At 40.0% G+C, this 14147-nt stretch overlaps 1 protein-coding gene across 1 annotated transcript in view; it reads left to right on the forward strand.

Moving 5' to 3' along the window:
- Nucleotides 1–14147, forward strand: part of ITGA8 (integrin subunit alpha 8) — a 210144-nt gene that overhangs the window by 87845 nt on the left and 108152 nt on the right. The window contains 5 exon segments of the mRNA XM_019508352.1: nt 6536–6591; nt 6917–7071; nt 8950–9087; nt 10002–10069; nt 10653–10800. Of these exon segments, the coding sequence (XP_019363897.1) occupies nt 6536–6591; nt 6917–7071; nt 8950–9087; nt 10002–10069; nt 10653–10800 (565 nt within the window).

Here is a 14147-nt window from a genome sequence, read left to right on the forward strand (position 1 = left end):
ATTTAGCTCCTAATATAAAGTAATTCTTTCCTTCCAAATATTTGAAGAACAACCATTGATTTTCCATGTTGTAATTTTTCTCTTTAGTTGATATAACCTTGTATTGCACATATGAAAACAATTAGTAGGGAAACTTCAACAGGCAAATAATTCCTCAATCCCACGGGATAGATTTCTGTATCTCTTTGCCAGCTGTGCAACTTGTATAAAATGCCTGCTGATTGACATCTTTAAATTAGAAGAATGAAAGGAAACAATCCTACCAGAAAAGTTTCAGGAAATGTAAAGGTCTAAAAAATGTGGATTTTTGTACATTTTTCAATATTAGGAAAATATTATTTTAGCCATCATGTAAACTGTATAACTAGAGCAAAGGGGAAAATATAATCTGTACATACAATACTATTGTTTTACACAGCACAAAATTCTTAGGGTTGTATCCTGCACGCGTTTCTTTATTTGCACGTTAAATATCAATTAGAAATATGGCTGAACAATATGTTTACACCAGACGTTTCTTCAATCAACTTCAAAATGGAAACAATTTTGAAATTTTTCAGAGTTCTGGGTTTTTAAAATAATTTTCAGCCATTTGTAATGCTAAGCACTTTGCTATTCCTATTGATTTCGGTGAAAATGGTGTGATCTTCCTGACAGCTGCAGGCAGGAGTCATAGCTCAGAGCCACACACCTGTTCACAGTGCTGGGAACCAGGGTCAGCAGTGCGGCGGTGAGCAGAGTCCCCAGCCACACGGACCCAGCCCTGCCTCCCTCATACCTGAGCAGGGCAGAGGACTCCGTTTCCTCCTCCTCCTCCCCATAGCCTCTGCTGATGGACAACTGGCAGGGAGGCAGGGCTGAGGCAAGGGGCCATGCTGGTCAATGAGGACTGCTTGGCTGGGCTCAGAATTTTTCAGCAGCCCTCTGGGAGGCATGTGAGAGTGCCCCCACCTGCTGGCTTTAACCAGTGCAGGCTGCCTCCTTGCCCTCTTCCCCCCTAGTATGAACCTAAATTCTGTTCACTCTTGAACTAATCTAGGGCACTTAGAAAAAGCCATGAAAGCTAGTGTGAAGCTGCCTCAGGCTTTTTGAACATCTGTACCTAGCCTTAGAGTATCTTAAAGTGACAGGTTCAAGTTGGTGTTAAAAGTTATATTTTCAAACAGAAATTTATAGCACATGTATATATTTAGTTACCCCAAAAAGAGAGAGATTTACCTCTGTTGCTTCTCTAGAAGCCTGTAGAAAGGAGGAGGGAATCAGCTCTGAGCAGAAATCTTATTTGGTCCAGGCCAATCCTCTGTATATCTTCAGTGCACCCTATCCTTTAGTGACCTCATGTATTCATCTTCCATCTCTACAGATAATTTATATAATTAACTGTCCATACCTGTGATCCCCTCCTGTGTATCTGACAGTCTCCCAGATTCATCATCTCTTGACAACTCACTCTGCAGGCCAGAACTGAGCTAATTTTTTCCTACCACCCTCCAAGCCCCCTCTACCTCCCACATTGCTGCAGACATTGTCTCATCTGGAATGTCTACATCACAACTTACCATGCTAGGGAGTACTGCCATGTACATACACCCCACCTTTTGACTCCTGCTGTACATGCACCAAATGTCAGAGATGTCATGTCATTACACAGGGGTGCTGAGCACCTGCCAGTATACATGCCTGCTCCAGAGAACCAGAGAGCGGCAGTGAGCACAGCCTGGGAGCACAGCTCATTTTCTCAACATTCATACAGAGAAAACTGCACTTTTATACAATCATTCTTTGCTCATCTTCTCCACACACATTCTTGGAGGCAGAATGAATTTTCAATAGGAATTACAGGTAAGTAATATTTGGAACTGATTATCTTTTTATTTTTTTCCTATGGATATTTCCCTAAGGAAATTCCTTATGCCTTACCAATCTTGACACCTCTAAAACCACCTCTTCCTATTACAGACAACAATACAATAGAGTTCCAGTTAGAATTGAATGAAAATTCAGAAAAAATTAAGTTTGGGATCATCAAAATATTTTGTGTCTTTGTGGCTGAGTGTCAGTCAGTCCTATTATGATTTTGTTAAAATGCTTTGGTTTTATGATCTAACCCAGGGGTGGACAGTTATTTTGTCTGAGAGGGCTGCTTAATGAGTTTTGGTGAGCTGTCAAGAACCGCAAGGACAGCCCTGCCCCTTAATAGGAGCCCTGCCCCCTGGTCACCATCTTGGGACCAGAAGCCCTTACCTTTGCCACCAGAAGTTTCATAGGTATTAAGGTCAGAAGGGACCTTATTAGATCATCGAGTCTGACCCCCTGCCCTGGGCAGGAGAGAGTGCTGGGGTCACACGACCCCAGCCAGGTGTCTGTCCAATCTCCTTTAAAATACCCCCAAGGAAAGGGACAGCACCACCTCCCTTGGAAGCTTATTCCAATCTTTGACAACCCTCACTGTAAAGAATTCTTTCCTGATGTCCAATCTGAATCCTACCTATGCTGTGTCTACAAGCTGTTAAGATCCTAAGATGAGTGCACTTTTCAAAAGCTTAGAAGTCCAGGTTTTTTAGGTTAGGGACAGATATTCAAAAAGCCCGTGGCTGAATTGATTCAATCTTTGCAGGTTAGTCTAACCTGAATAGCTTGAACTGATTTGTTTGAACTGATTTGCAAGTGGATAGACATTCACTTTTGATTCAGAAAATGCAGGCACATGCAGTGACTCCGGCTAGAAGCTGGAGGGTATTAGAGCAAGCCATCCCTTCCCTTCCATAGTGCTGAGTTGGTATAGGTGTGGCCAGGCCCCAGCAGGATGCTATGATTAAGGAGGGTTTAACCCCCACCCTGGACTGCACAGTCCCCAGCCAGGGTGTGCCTGGAGGGGGAGGGGGAAGCAGCCTTCACCAGGCTTCCCCCCACCACCACTCATTGCTCAGTGGGCAGTGAGTATTGCTTGGCCCCAGCCCCCAGCTAGCACTCTGAGGCAAAGTGGGAGCGGGGGGGGGGGCAGGGAGGGAGGACTGCTTGTGTGGAGTGCATGCATCTGTTGATAATACTGAGCTTTCCAATCTCCCTCTCCTTGCTTCTTCATACTGTCTGCAGCAAGCTTGACAGGCACTTTATTCATTGCAAACCAGGTCATTTCTCACACCTCTCTTGGTCCCCTCTTGAACACTGACATATTGTGGCATTTGAAGCAAGCAAGCCAGCAGGGAGCTGATAACACAAAACTTATCAGCCCATCAAGAAAACAAAGCCTTTCTCATTAGTTCAAGCTCTTCTTAAACAGCTTTTTCCAAGGAAGGAATGGAGGGACATTACTAGCTGACCTGCTGATTAGTTGCAAAAAGCCCTAAGTGGACACTGATCTGTCTGCCTTTGTCCCAGTGAACATGGAGACACACACACAGACATCTCTCAGCATCAGCTAGCATGGGGGGTGGTGTGGCTAGTTGCCAGGTGGGGTCTGTGCTGCTGGGGTCCCTGGTATGGAACAGGGGGATTCCTTCTTGAGCAGCAAGCGAAGGGAGGGTGGGGCAGGGGGAAGCCAGGCAGATGCTGCTGTCTCCTGGCTGTAGTCCCCTACCCTGTTCTCAACCAGCCAGAGCTCTGGCTAGGAAGGTGAGGGGTAGGGCCAGCCCTGCTCTCTGGAGCAGACAGCCCAGTCCAAACCAGCCTAGGGCTGAAAAACATGTTAGGACATTGGGGGACTCTGATTTAATATAAATGAGGAAGTGGTCTGAGACAGAAGTTCCATAAACCAGTTTGACCCAAATCAGTTCAGTTTAATACTACATTCAACCAGATTTATCTTAAATCAGTTGTGGCCATTTTGCAGCTGGTTTATGTGCACTGAACTTATGTTCTGTTACAGGTGTAAACCAGTTTCTGATCACTTAAACTGGTTTATGTGCACTGAACTTATGTTCTGTTACAGGTGTAAACCAGTTTCTGATCACTTAAACTGGTTTATGTGCACTGAACTTATGTTCTGTTACAGGTGTAAACCAGTTTCTGATCACTTAAACTGGTTTATGTGCACTGAACTTATGTTCTGTTACAGGTGTAAACCAGTTTCTGATCACTTAAACTGGTTTATGTGTAACTTCTGTCCCTAGTCTTAATGCCATAGCCATACCCCTCTTTACATGATGTGGAAGGGATTATAAAAGGACCCTGTCAGTATTTTGGGAAGGAGGAAGAAACTGATCATAGGGGTGAGGTAAGTATGGAGTACTGCCCCTCACTGTGCAGATGCTAGAGCTGATCAAAATGTTTTCCTCCAAAGTTTTATGATGTGCATGTGTTTTGTTTTGTTGTTGGCGGTTTTTTGGGGGGTAGGGGGATGACATTTCTCAAAAAAACCCCAACCCCCTCCCCCCAAAATCTGACATTTCCAGATTTTTTTCAATTAAATAATTTAACAGGAAAACTTCTCTAAGCTGTTTGAAATCCATGTAAATGATAATTTTTTATTATTTTTATTCAGAGTACAAAGAGCATGGTATATTTCAAATATGTTTTATTTAAATTCCTTCTTACATATAGGCAACCTACAAGTTCCATAGGTGAACTGTATGGTACCAGTTCTTGAATTCATTTGCTGGTCCAGGGAAGTAGTACACTGATGGGTATATCCCCAGCCTGCTACCTGACACAGCAGCATCGCTACACCATCAGGGCATGGTGAGGTGTGGGAACAAAGACAAGCTTACACAAATTCATCCCTATTGGGAGAAAACAAACTTCCCTTCTCACACAGGTATCTGTTATGTAGGTAGCTGGGGTAGCAAAACAAAAGCACTTTGTATCCCACAGCATGGTGTTAATCGCACCACAGTTCGATCTATAAAGACTGATGACTAAAGTCACTGCATAACAGTTCAGCAAAGTGTACATTCTGCATTTAATGCTTACTCAGTGCTGTCCTTTGCATTAAGAAATGGTCAGCTATTCATCTTTTACTGATAATGGACTTCTAAGAGCCATGGTAATGCGTCTGAATTTGCAATTTCTTGGTAAAAGTTGAATCAACATATCTAATATCCTTTGGAGTCTGTGGTAAAGACTTAATGGTATGAGGCAGATTGTTTACCATGAAATAAGATGTTAAATAAGGTCATGCAAAATATATAAATCACAGATGTGGCACATTTTCATTACGCTTGTCAGAGGAAACTGATCCATAATTATAATCTGATTAGAGGTTATTTTAGAGGTGATATTACTGGTTTTGATTTGACTGCATAAGTATGCAGATATATACTGTAGTATTAGTTTAATTACTATTTAAAAACTGTGACCAAATCACAACATTCTGTTTTTTATTCAACTTGTCATTTTTCTTCTGTGAAACATGGTGACATTGCACATTTAGGCAGGAGCTTTGCTTTTTAAGCAATCTGCAGACTAGTAAGTAGAGAGATTTTCAAAGTTTTGTACTGAATTCTGCAGCCTTTACTGAGCAATCCTGTTACTGTCTATGAGAATCAGAATTTATAGGATTGGATCTTTGAAAGCAGCATCAAATACTTGATGCCAAGAGCATGTCACTGAAGATGGATTTCAAGTGGTATCTAGTAGCGGAAAACTGCGTTGGTAATAGATTCTTGAAATGGTTTAACAGACCATCGGTAGTTATTTGTGAAAGCTTTTCAATGTAATTGCATTAAATATATATATTACTTTTGTCTGGCATAATAAAGTATCTGTTTACAAAATGAAACCTTTCTACATGCATTAATAATGATTATGGTTTCATCTTTTACAGATGTTGATTAAATAAAACAATCAGTTATTACAATTTTTAGCATCTGCTAAAATAAAATGCTGTCAGTCAACATGGCTATAGAAGGCCTTTTCTAGTAAGGCCTTATCACCAAGGATCAGTAACGTATCATGCAGAGAGAAGAGCATGTGTGGGCAGCTTTCAATATATAACTATTGTATGTAGGACAGTTTATTTCTAGCAACAGGGAGTTGATAGACCTTAAGTTCAGAAAAGCATTTGCTGTGGAATGTGAAAAAAAATTAAGTAATAAAGTTATTAGCATACAGCTTCAGTACATTTCTGTAGTAAGTAACAACAGAAAACAGTCTGATTTCTCTGCCCTTTTACTTTAGGTCTTGATGGGGGAGAGATGGCATAATTTAAAAAATGAAGTAGAAAACACTCTGGCCCAAACCTTGCACATCAAACCACTGCTATTCAAGTCTCTGGGTGAAGTCCTGGTGCCCACTTAAGTCAAGCAAGTCCTGTCATTAATTTCAGTGGGTATAATCCTTTTAGGTTCGGATGTGCAGGGAATACAGGACTGAGAGCACAAAAACCTTTTTGCCTCATCAGAGAGAATGGAAAAGGAATTGTGTCTAGGATGCCTGAAACAAAGCTCTTTAAACACATAGCTAAGTTGGTTTAGAGAAGTATATACTCTTTACTATTTTTAGAAAGGGGAAAGGGAAGTCTGAGATACTGTGAAATTGGTGATTCTTGGTATGTAACTCTGTCGATAGTGACTTTTTTCTTTGTTACTTCTTTTAGTTTTACTGTAAGAGTCTGTGCAGCTTTTGAAGGCCAGAGTATTTCAGATAAGATTGGTAAGAAATTATTCATGTTCTTACATATTTTTAATAAGTTGTAGTCAGTTTCAAAATAAAAACAAGCCTGTGACTATTTTAGAATGGAAAGACAGGACTGGAAGAAATAGCATTTATGTACAGTTAGATGCTGGTTGTGTTACAAATATGAATTCAAGCAGGATCAAAGTCTAATGTGCTGCCACAAAGCAGCCCATTTTCAAATGAAAGCTCTGTTTTTTTCCCCTTTGAAGTGTTTGTTTTTGTGATTAGCTATAATACATAATGATTTTGTTCACGCATTTTTCATTTCATAATAAATGTTTGATTTACTTATGTTCTCCAGCACTAAAAGCTGAATTGCAGTTAGATTCATTGAAACAGAAAGGAGCTGTTAAAAGGACCCTTTTCTTTGATTACCATCAATCACATCATCTCTTCCCCATTGTGATTGAAAGACAGAAAGGGCTGCATTGCCAGGACTTTGTTGTTTATCTCAGAGTAAGTTGTTTAAAATATTCTTGAGTATTCTACATATAAGCTTTACCATCAAAAACTTCCTCCTGAAATTCTGCCCAAGTATTCTCTCCCAATGCATGTATCTACCATTTAAATTACTTATTGTACCTTCAGGGAACCAGGTTGGAACATTAAACATCATGACAATTTAGTTTTTTCAATCCCTATTTTTAAGAAAAGCTTTTAAGTAGATTAAGTCTAAAAATTAGTTTCTATAAAATTAATAGAATTTGATTTTGAAATTAGTAGTAGAAACATTGTCAGGAAAGAACACACAAAAAAGAGATTTTAGTTGGGTGTAAATATTAACTGCTACCTTTAAGAAAGCATTTTGAGATCTATGAAGGGAAAATGCTATGTAAATTCAAACTAATAATAGTAATAACGGTGACTTTCATCACTCTTTCCTTCAGTGAACCCTTCTTATATGACGGATCAGGATTTAACTAAGAGTAAAGATCTGTCTGCTTATTCCCTGTGTAGGGAAAGGGGAATTAAAGCTAATCAGTTGGGAGAGGTTCTGTCTTCTGATTTATGAGAACTCTCTGAACATTCATAGCAAACTCATGCACATTTTTAAACTGAGAATCTTTAGCTAAAGATCTATTTTGGAGGCCTTTTGAACATTGCTTTCAACCTTTATTCAAAGTAGCTGCCCTATCAGGTTTGTTGATTAGGTAAAGCACATGTTTTATCTTTTGTCTGTGTGTCAAACAATCTCTAGGATGATTGCTGCCCCCCAGTTTCAAAGAGTGGAGTTCTTTTTGGAAGTAAATTTATGAAACAAAAATGGTTGCTGGTTACTCACCTGTAGTTAGCATTGCTTAATACTGTCTAAATCAGGGGTGGGCAAAATGGTGTGTCTGGCCAGTTGCCAGAATCCATTTCCCAGCAGCCCCTACCCACATCACTGTGGCTGGTTTTCATGGAGACCCCAAGAGCAGGAGCGCTGTGACAGTGCAGCACCAGGGTTTCCATGGAGACTCCATGGCCAGCAGCCCTGGCAGGGTACACAGCAGAGCAGGAACTTGCTCTGGGGCTGGAGCTGGGATCTTGCAGTGGTGACAGTGTGGTCCAGAAGAGTGATCCACTGCCTCCATGCCCCTGTCCAGGCCGTGCAGGCAGTGGGTCATGGCTCTGCTCTGGCTCTGAACCATGCTGTCACCACTGCAAGATCCTGGCCTCAGGGCAGCTTCCTGCCTTGCTGTGCACTCTGCCAGCACTGCTGGGGCTGGTCTCCGTGGAAACCCTGGCCCTGCACTGTCATGGTGCCACTGCTGTTGGGGCCTCCATGGAAACTGGCCACAGTGATGTGGATAGAGGTTGCTGGCCTGTAGACTGGACTTTGCCTGCCCCTGGTCTAAATAGATAACACTCATGTTAGGAAGCACTTGGGCAGTATATAAAAAAAATGTACAGGCAATAAAGATGGTGTGTTACCAGGACTGATTTTATGTACACATCTGTGGTTGTGGAACAAACCAACAATATTGCCTCCACAGATCCACACTTGCCCTCCCTCCATTCCTTCCAGGCAGCCAAGAACTGATAGGAGTTGGTTCTACATGTCTCTTTTTAGATATGCCTCATTTTAGGCTACTGCTTTGAAACATTTCTGAGTATATGTAGCTCAGCAAGCTACTTCCAGAGTGTGTTTCTGTGAAGGCAATGTATTCTGAAGACTGCAGTTATTGGTGAGTGACCATGCTGTCCTAACTTCATCACATGTATCAAAGAAAAGCCAGGAACCACTGTTTTATTCTCTCATTAAAAACAAATCCCAGACTTCATACCTAATTAATAATTTGCCATTAATGCTTTTAGAGTGTGTGTTTGTAATTAAGTGATTACTTTCCACAGGACGAAACAGAATTTCGAGATAAATTATCTCCTATCAGTGTTAGTTTGAATTACAGCTTGGATGAATCAACGTCTGTAGATAGCCTGGCCGTGAAACCCATACTGAACTATTACCAAGAGAGCACTGTTACAGAGCAGGTAAGGCCCTTGCATCCATGCTCTTGCAATGTAATGTGAGCAATCTAGGATATCTTTCCTAAAACAATATATTGTCAAGTCCCCAGAAATTATGTAACTAGGGTTTAATTAGTTCAGAATGCATATTTCATATAAACAAAGCACCATGTGACTTTTAAAACATTTCCAGAGCTATGTTTTATCTAATGTTTTTATAACACTGTATGATTTATCAGCCAAATTACTGTGAAAAATATGGAAGATGCATATGTTCACTTATGGGTATATCTTAAAAACTGTTACATAAACAGTCATTGCAACTACTCATGTAGGAAAGGACTTGCAGAAATAACCCCTTCATATAGAACATTTCTAGTGAAAATTGAAAAAGAAAGGAAAGGACGTAGATGTTATGGGGGTTTTCAGACTTGAAGTGAGTAAGCAATGTATTATACAGTCCCCCAAAAAAGCAAATGCAATTTTGGGGTGCATTATCAGTAGTATTGTATGTAAGACATGCGAGGTGATAGTAGAACCGTACGTGGTGCTAGCTTGGCCTCAGCTGAAGGATTGTCTGCTCTGGTCTTTTAAGAAAGGTGTAGAGAAACTGAAATGAATCTAGAGACAAGCAACAAAGACGACAAAGGTCTGGAATGCAAACCCATATGAGGAAAGGTTTAGAGTATGTTTGGTTTGGAGAAACGAAATCAGGGGTGAAAACAAGAGCAATTTTTGATATTTGAAAGACTGCCATAAAAAAGAGACAGAATAACTGTAAAAGCATTTGTCTGGGATGGTTTAGGAATAGCACAATCTGCATTTGTGCACATGGTTGGGCTAGACAACTCTTGAGTTCATTTTCAGTCCTATGATTCTATGACATGGATTTTTAAAGAAAAACTCTAATATCATTGGTACAAATTTTGACAATACAGGCTTATATTCTGGTAGACTGTGGAGAGGACAACTTATGCATTCCTGACCTGAAACTTTCAGCCATCCCGTAAGTTCAAATAAATAGTAATGTATGTTATAGCTAATAGAATATAGGTATCTGAATATGAGTTCAAAATCAGAGCTCTGGAGTTTAATGCAACTAACTCAAGGGTAGGCAACGTTTTCTGGCTGTGGGCCAGAAAGACCCACCCTGGTCAGGGGTGGATGTTAGGATCCACCACTGCTGATCCTTGTCTTCACATGGGGAGAATGCCCACAGCCCCACAGTCATGGACTGGATCAAATAGTTCCACAGGCTGGATCCAGCCAACAGGACCTATGTTGCCAGTCCCTTAGTTAACTTGTTTTCCATATTCTGCTATAACTTACATGGATAGTCCATGGTGCATTTGCTCTGATCCATCCTGTTTTTAAGTGCATTCCCTTTTTTTTGAAGTTTGGATTTTCTGTAGTGCTTTGATATGGGGCCATCTTTGTGTGTTGTGATACCTGTGCCAGATATGTAGTAGGCTGTGCGTGTGCTTTGGGATCAGGCTCCATGGAAACAGACAAAGAGAATAGTTTAATTATATGTATCTATAATTGAATTATGTTTGTAAAATGTCTAAAAAAAAGTGTGTTCTGTATAGCGATAAAGATCAACTAATAATTGGAGAAGAAAATTGTGTTGTGCTTCTAATAAACCCAAGAAATGATGGAGAAGGAGCTTATGAAGCTGAGCTCCATATAAAGATCCCACCTGAAGCAGATTACACAGGAGTCGAACGCAACAGCAAGGTAAAAAAATCAAGAAGTTTATACGATAAATCACAAGAGATTGCAACAAAATTTAACCTTATGTTATATCTAGGGCCTGATTTAAATTGTAGGCCCAGCTTGTAGCATGGCAGCTCCTTTAATCTTGGAGTTCCCCCTGTGTGCTCCCCCCAACCCCTGTTGATGATAGGCTGAGGGGCCTGGTGGCCCTGCTGCTCCTGCTCACTCCTGATGGCCAGAAGTGAAAATCACGGTTTTTGCCTCTTGGCCATCAGGAACAAGCAGCAGGGCTAATGGACCCCTCTGCCAATCAGCAGCGGTTATATGTTAGCTGAGGATATGGAAAAGGTTGGAGACTTTAGTCAGAGGCCAAAATAATACAAATCTAAAGTTTCAGAACAATTGCTTTATTTTATATTTAGCAAAATAAAGGAGGAAATCATAGGATATATGATATTCATATGTATAAAAAAGACTATTTGCAGAAGTGTATCCAATCAAATTGTACTGTAGGTATTTAGACTTTGTCCCATTTTAGATACAATTTCACCTTTGCTCTTAAATGAATTGCCCAAAGAGAAAGAATGTTCATGTACGGTCTGCTGGACAGTAAGAGTCTATCACCTCGTCTGTGCACAGAGCTCACAAGCTGTTGCAACATTAACTTCCTTTTTTTTTCTGTTTGCAATGTTTGGAATGTGATGCACAGAAAGGCCCCAAGGTGAGGGAGTGGGGGAAAAGGAGGGCAAGTTAATTTCCTTTCTAGTGGCAAATGTTTTTAATTGAGTTGAAAGTATTCTACAATGTGTTTCTTTATTCTACTTCTGTCAGTCTAGTTTATTGATGGGTTGAAAGCTGCAATGGGACCAAACTCAGTTAGCAAGAACTAGGGAGAAAGGAAATGAAAATGTTATTGAAGATTATATTTTTAGACTTTAACCAAAACTCTCCACCACTCACAAGCATTTAAGAAAATCATCCCTGACCCCTTGATTCCAAGTGGGGTTTTTTTTTTTCTTCTTCTCTCTATGCAATCTCTGGGGCTTTTTCAACTGGTATGTCAAAACGAAGTTGTCTTTATTAGTGTCTGCTTGGGTTTTTGACTTTGTTGCCCTTACGAAAACACATATTATTTTCTTCATGTAGCAAGGTAGGGGGAGAGGTGTACAAAGCCCACTGTAGTTAATCAGAATCTTTCAAATGGTTTCATCATGCTTTCTCATGAGCACAATTTCTGAAAAGAGCTAGTAAAAAGCTTTTCAGCTGGAGAATTCTCTTTATCAAAAAGGCATGGAAATCTTCCGGGTTTTATTTTTTTAAAAATTAGCTCTTGACTGACTTTTTATTTTTTTTAAAGACAATACCAGCAAATGATATTTTGGGTTTCCATTATTGACACCCCTCAGAAATAATTTAAAATATTAATTTTCTTTGCATTTGTTTGCGAAGTAGAACACGTTTTCTGACTGGCTCTGCTTCAAAATCTTCCAGAAACAGCCACTTGAGATTGCATTGATTTTTGTCTGCATTTGCAGTCCTAGGCTCTCCATGCAAAAGCAAACTAAGAAGTTCTTGCTTTATGTATCTCCTTAGTCAGATGCAGGGGTCACCATTTATGTCTTTTATTTAAAACAGCAGAACATTAGTCCTATTGTACTGTGTGTAATTCTTGTACATTTAATTTCCAAAAGCATTTCCTATAGTACTGAAAGCAATTAGTTCTCTCACTTTTAGAATTGATAAAGGTATGCAGTTCAAGAGTTTATTATTAAGTTTAGTATAAGTAAATAAAAGAAAAAATCCTCAAATACAAATGACAAATCTTTGCAACAGGAAAAATTGATCTTGAATTCTTTGGTCATGTTCTAAAAATACATGCTTGTATTTAATTTTAAAAATGGTCCCTTGTTCCCTGTCTTCAACTGCCTTTCTATGCTAGCACAATCATCAAAAGCTGTTGAAGTCATGGCAAAAATGAGTATATAATCTTTGCCAAACTGAAATATTGAAAAGCCAAATTGAAATGGAAAAGAAATAGCTTCTACGTTCTGGAAATCCCTAACCCTTTTTTATCCATTTTCTTCTATGTTTTCACATTGCACTCAACCTTTGATTTAATAGAGAAAGAAATTTCCTAAAAAGAGGTGTTTACAGACACTTTAATCATTATATTCCCCAAATGATCTTACTTACAAGTACATCAGATTCATATGGTAGAAGCATAGAAAGGGGGTGCTGGAAGGAATTTGAGAAGGCCGTCCAAGTCTGCCTCCCCATTCAAAGCAGTATCATCCTTACCTAACCATTTGTCTGAACTGCTCTTAAAAATTTCCAAAGATGGAGATTCCACAACATCTAACTAATCTGTTCCAAAGAGTTGCTGTTAGGACATTATTCCTTATATCCAATCTAAATTTCCATTGTTGCAACTTAAGTCTACTAAGTATTGCCCTGTACCCTGGGGTTTCAGAGAATAGTCTATCCACATCCTCTTTAAAACTGCCTGCCCTTCATGTATTTGAAGACTGTTATCAAGACTGTTCCTCTGTCTCCCATTCTGTAGATTAAATGGTCCCAGTTCTTCCAACCTTTCCTTGTAAATCATGCTTCCTAGACTTCTAATCATTTGTGTTGTTCTCTGCTGGACTGTACCTGTTTCTTGAAGTGTGGTATCCAAAATAGACCAGTACTCCAGGTGAGGCCTTACCTATACTGACAGGTCACTTTCCTTAACTTGTAGGCAATATTCCTATTACTGTAGTCCAGTATCCTATTGGCTTTTTTTCTTCTTTTTTGTAGCAAGAGCACTGTTAACTCTTTCAATCTGCAATCCACTCTAACCCCCACATCTTTTTCTGTAGTACTGCAGCATACTCAGTCTTTCCCCAAGTTTTTATGCATGCATTTGATTGTTCTGTCCTAAGTACAGGACTTGAATGAAGATATTCATACCAAAACTTGGACAGACCCCTGGGGAACCTCACTTGATACTTCCACCCAATTAGACATTGTGCCTTTGACTACTCTTTAAGTATGATGTTCTGAGATGTAGTTAGCCATGTTAGCCTAAAGTCAAGCAGAAGGCAGGGTATATTTAGGTTATAAGGTGCAAATCTCCCCTACCTTCTATATGATGATCCAACCAGTTATTATTCATAGTTTCATAGTTTCATAGTTTCTAGGGTAGGAAGGGACCTGAGCAGATCATCTAGTCCAACCCCCTGCCATGGCAGGAAGAGCACTGGGGCAAAATGACCCCAGTAAGGTGGTCATACAACCTCCTCTTAAAAACCCCCAGGGTGGGAGCCTGCACCACCTCACTTGGAAGCTGGTTCCAGACTCTAGCCGCCCTGACCGTGAAGTAGCGC

Source organism: Gavialis gangeticus, unplaced genomic scaffold, assembly GCF_001723915.1.
Source record: "Gavialis gangeticus isolate Ggan-Ray unplaced genomic scaffold, GavGan_comp1, whole genome shotgun sequence".
Taxonomy (NCBI): Eukaryota; Metazoa; Chordata; order Crocodylia; family Gavialidae; genus Gavialis; species Gavialis gangeticus.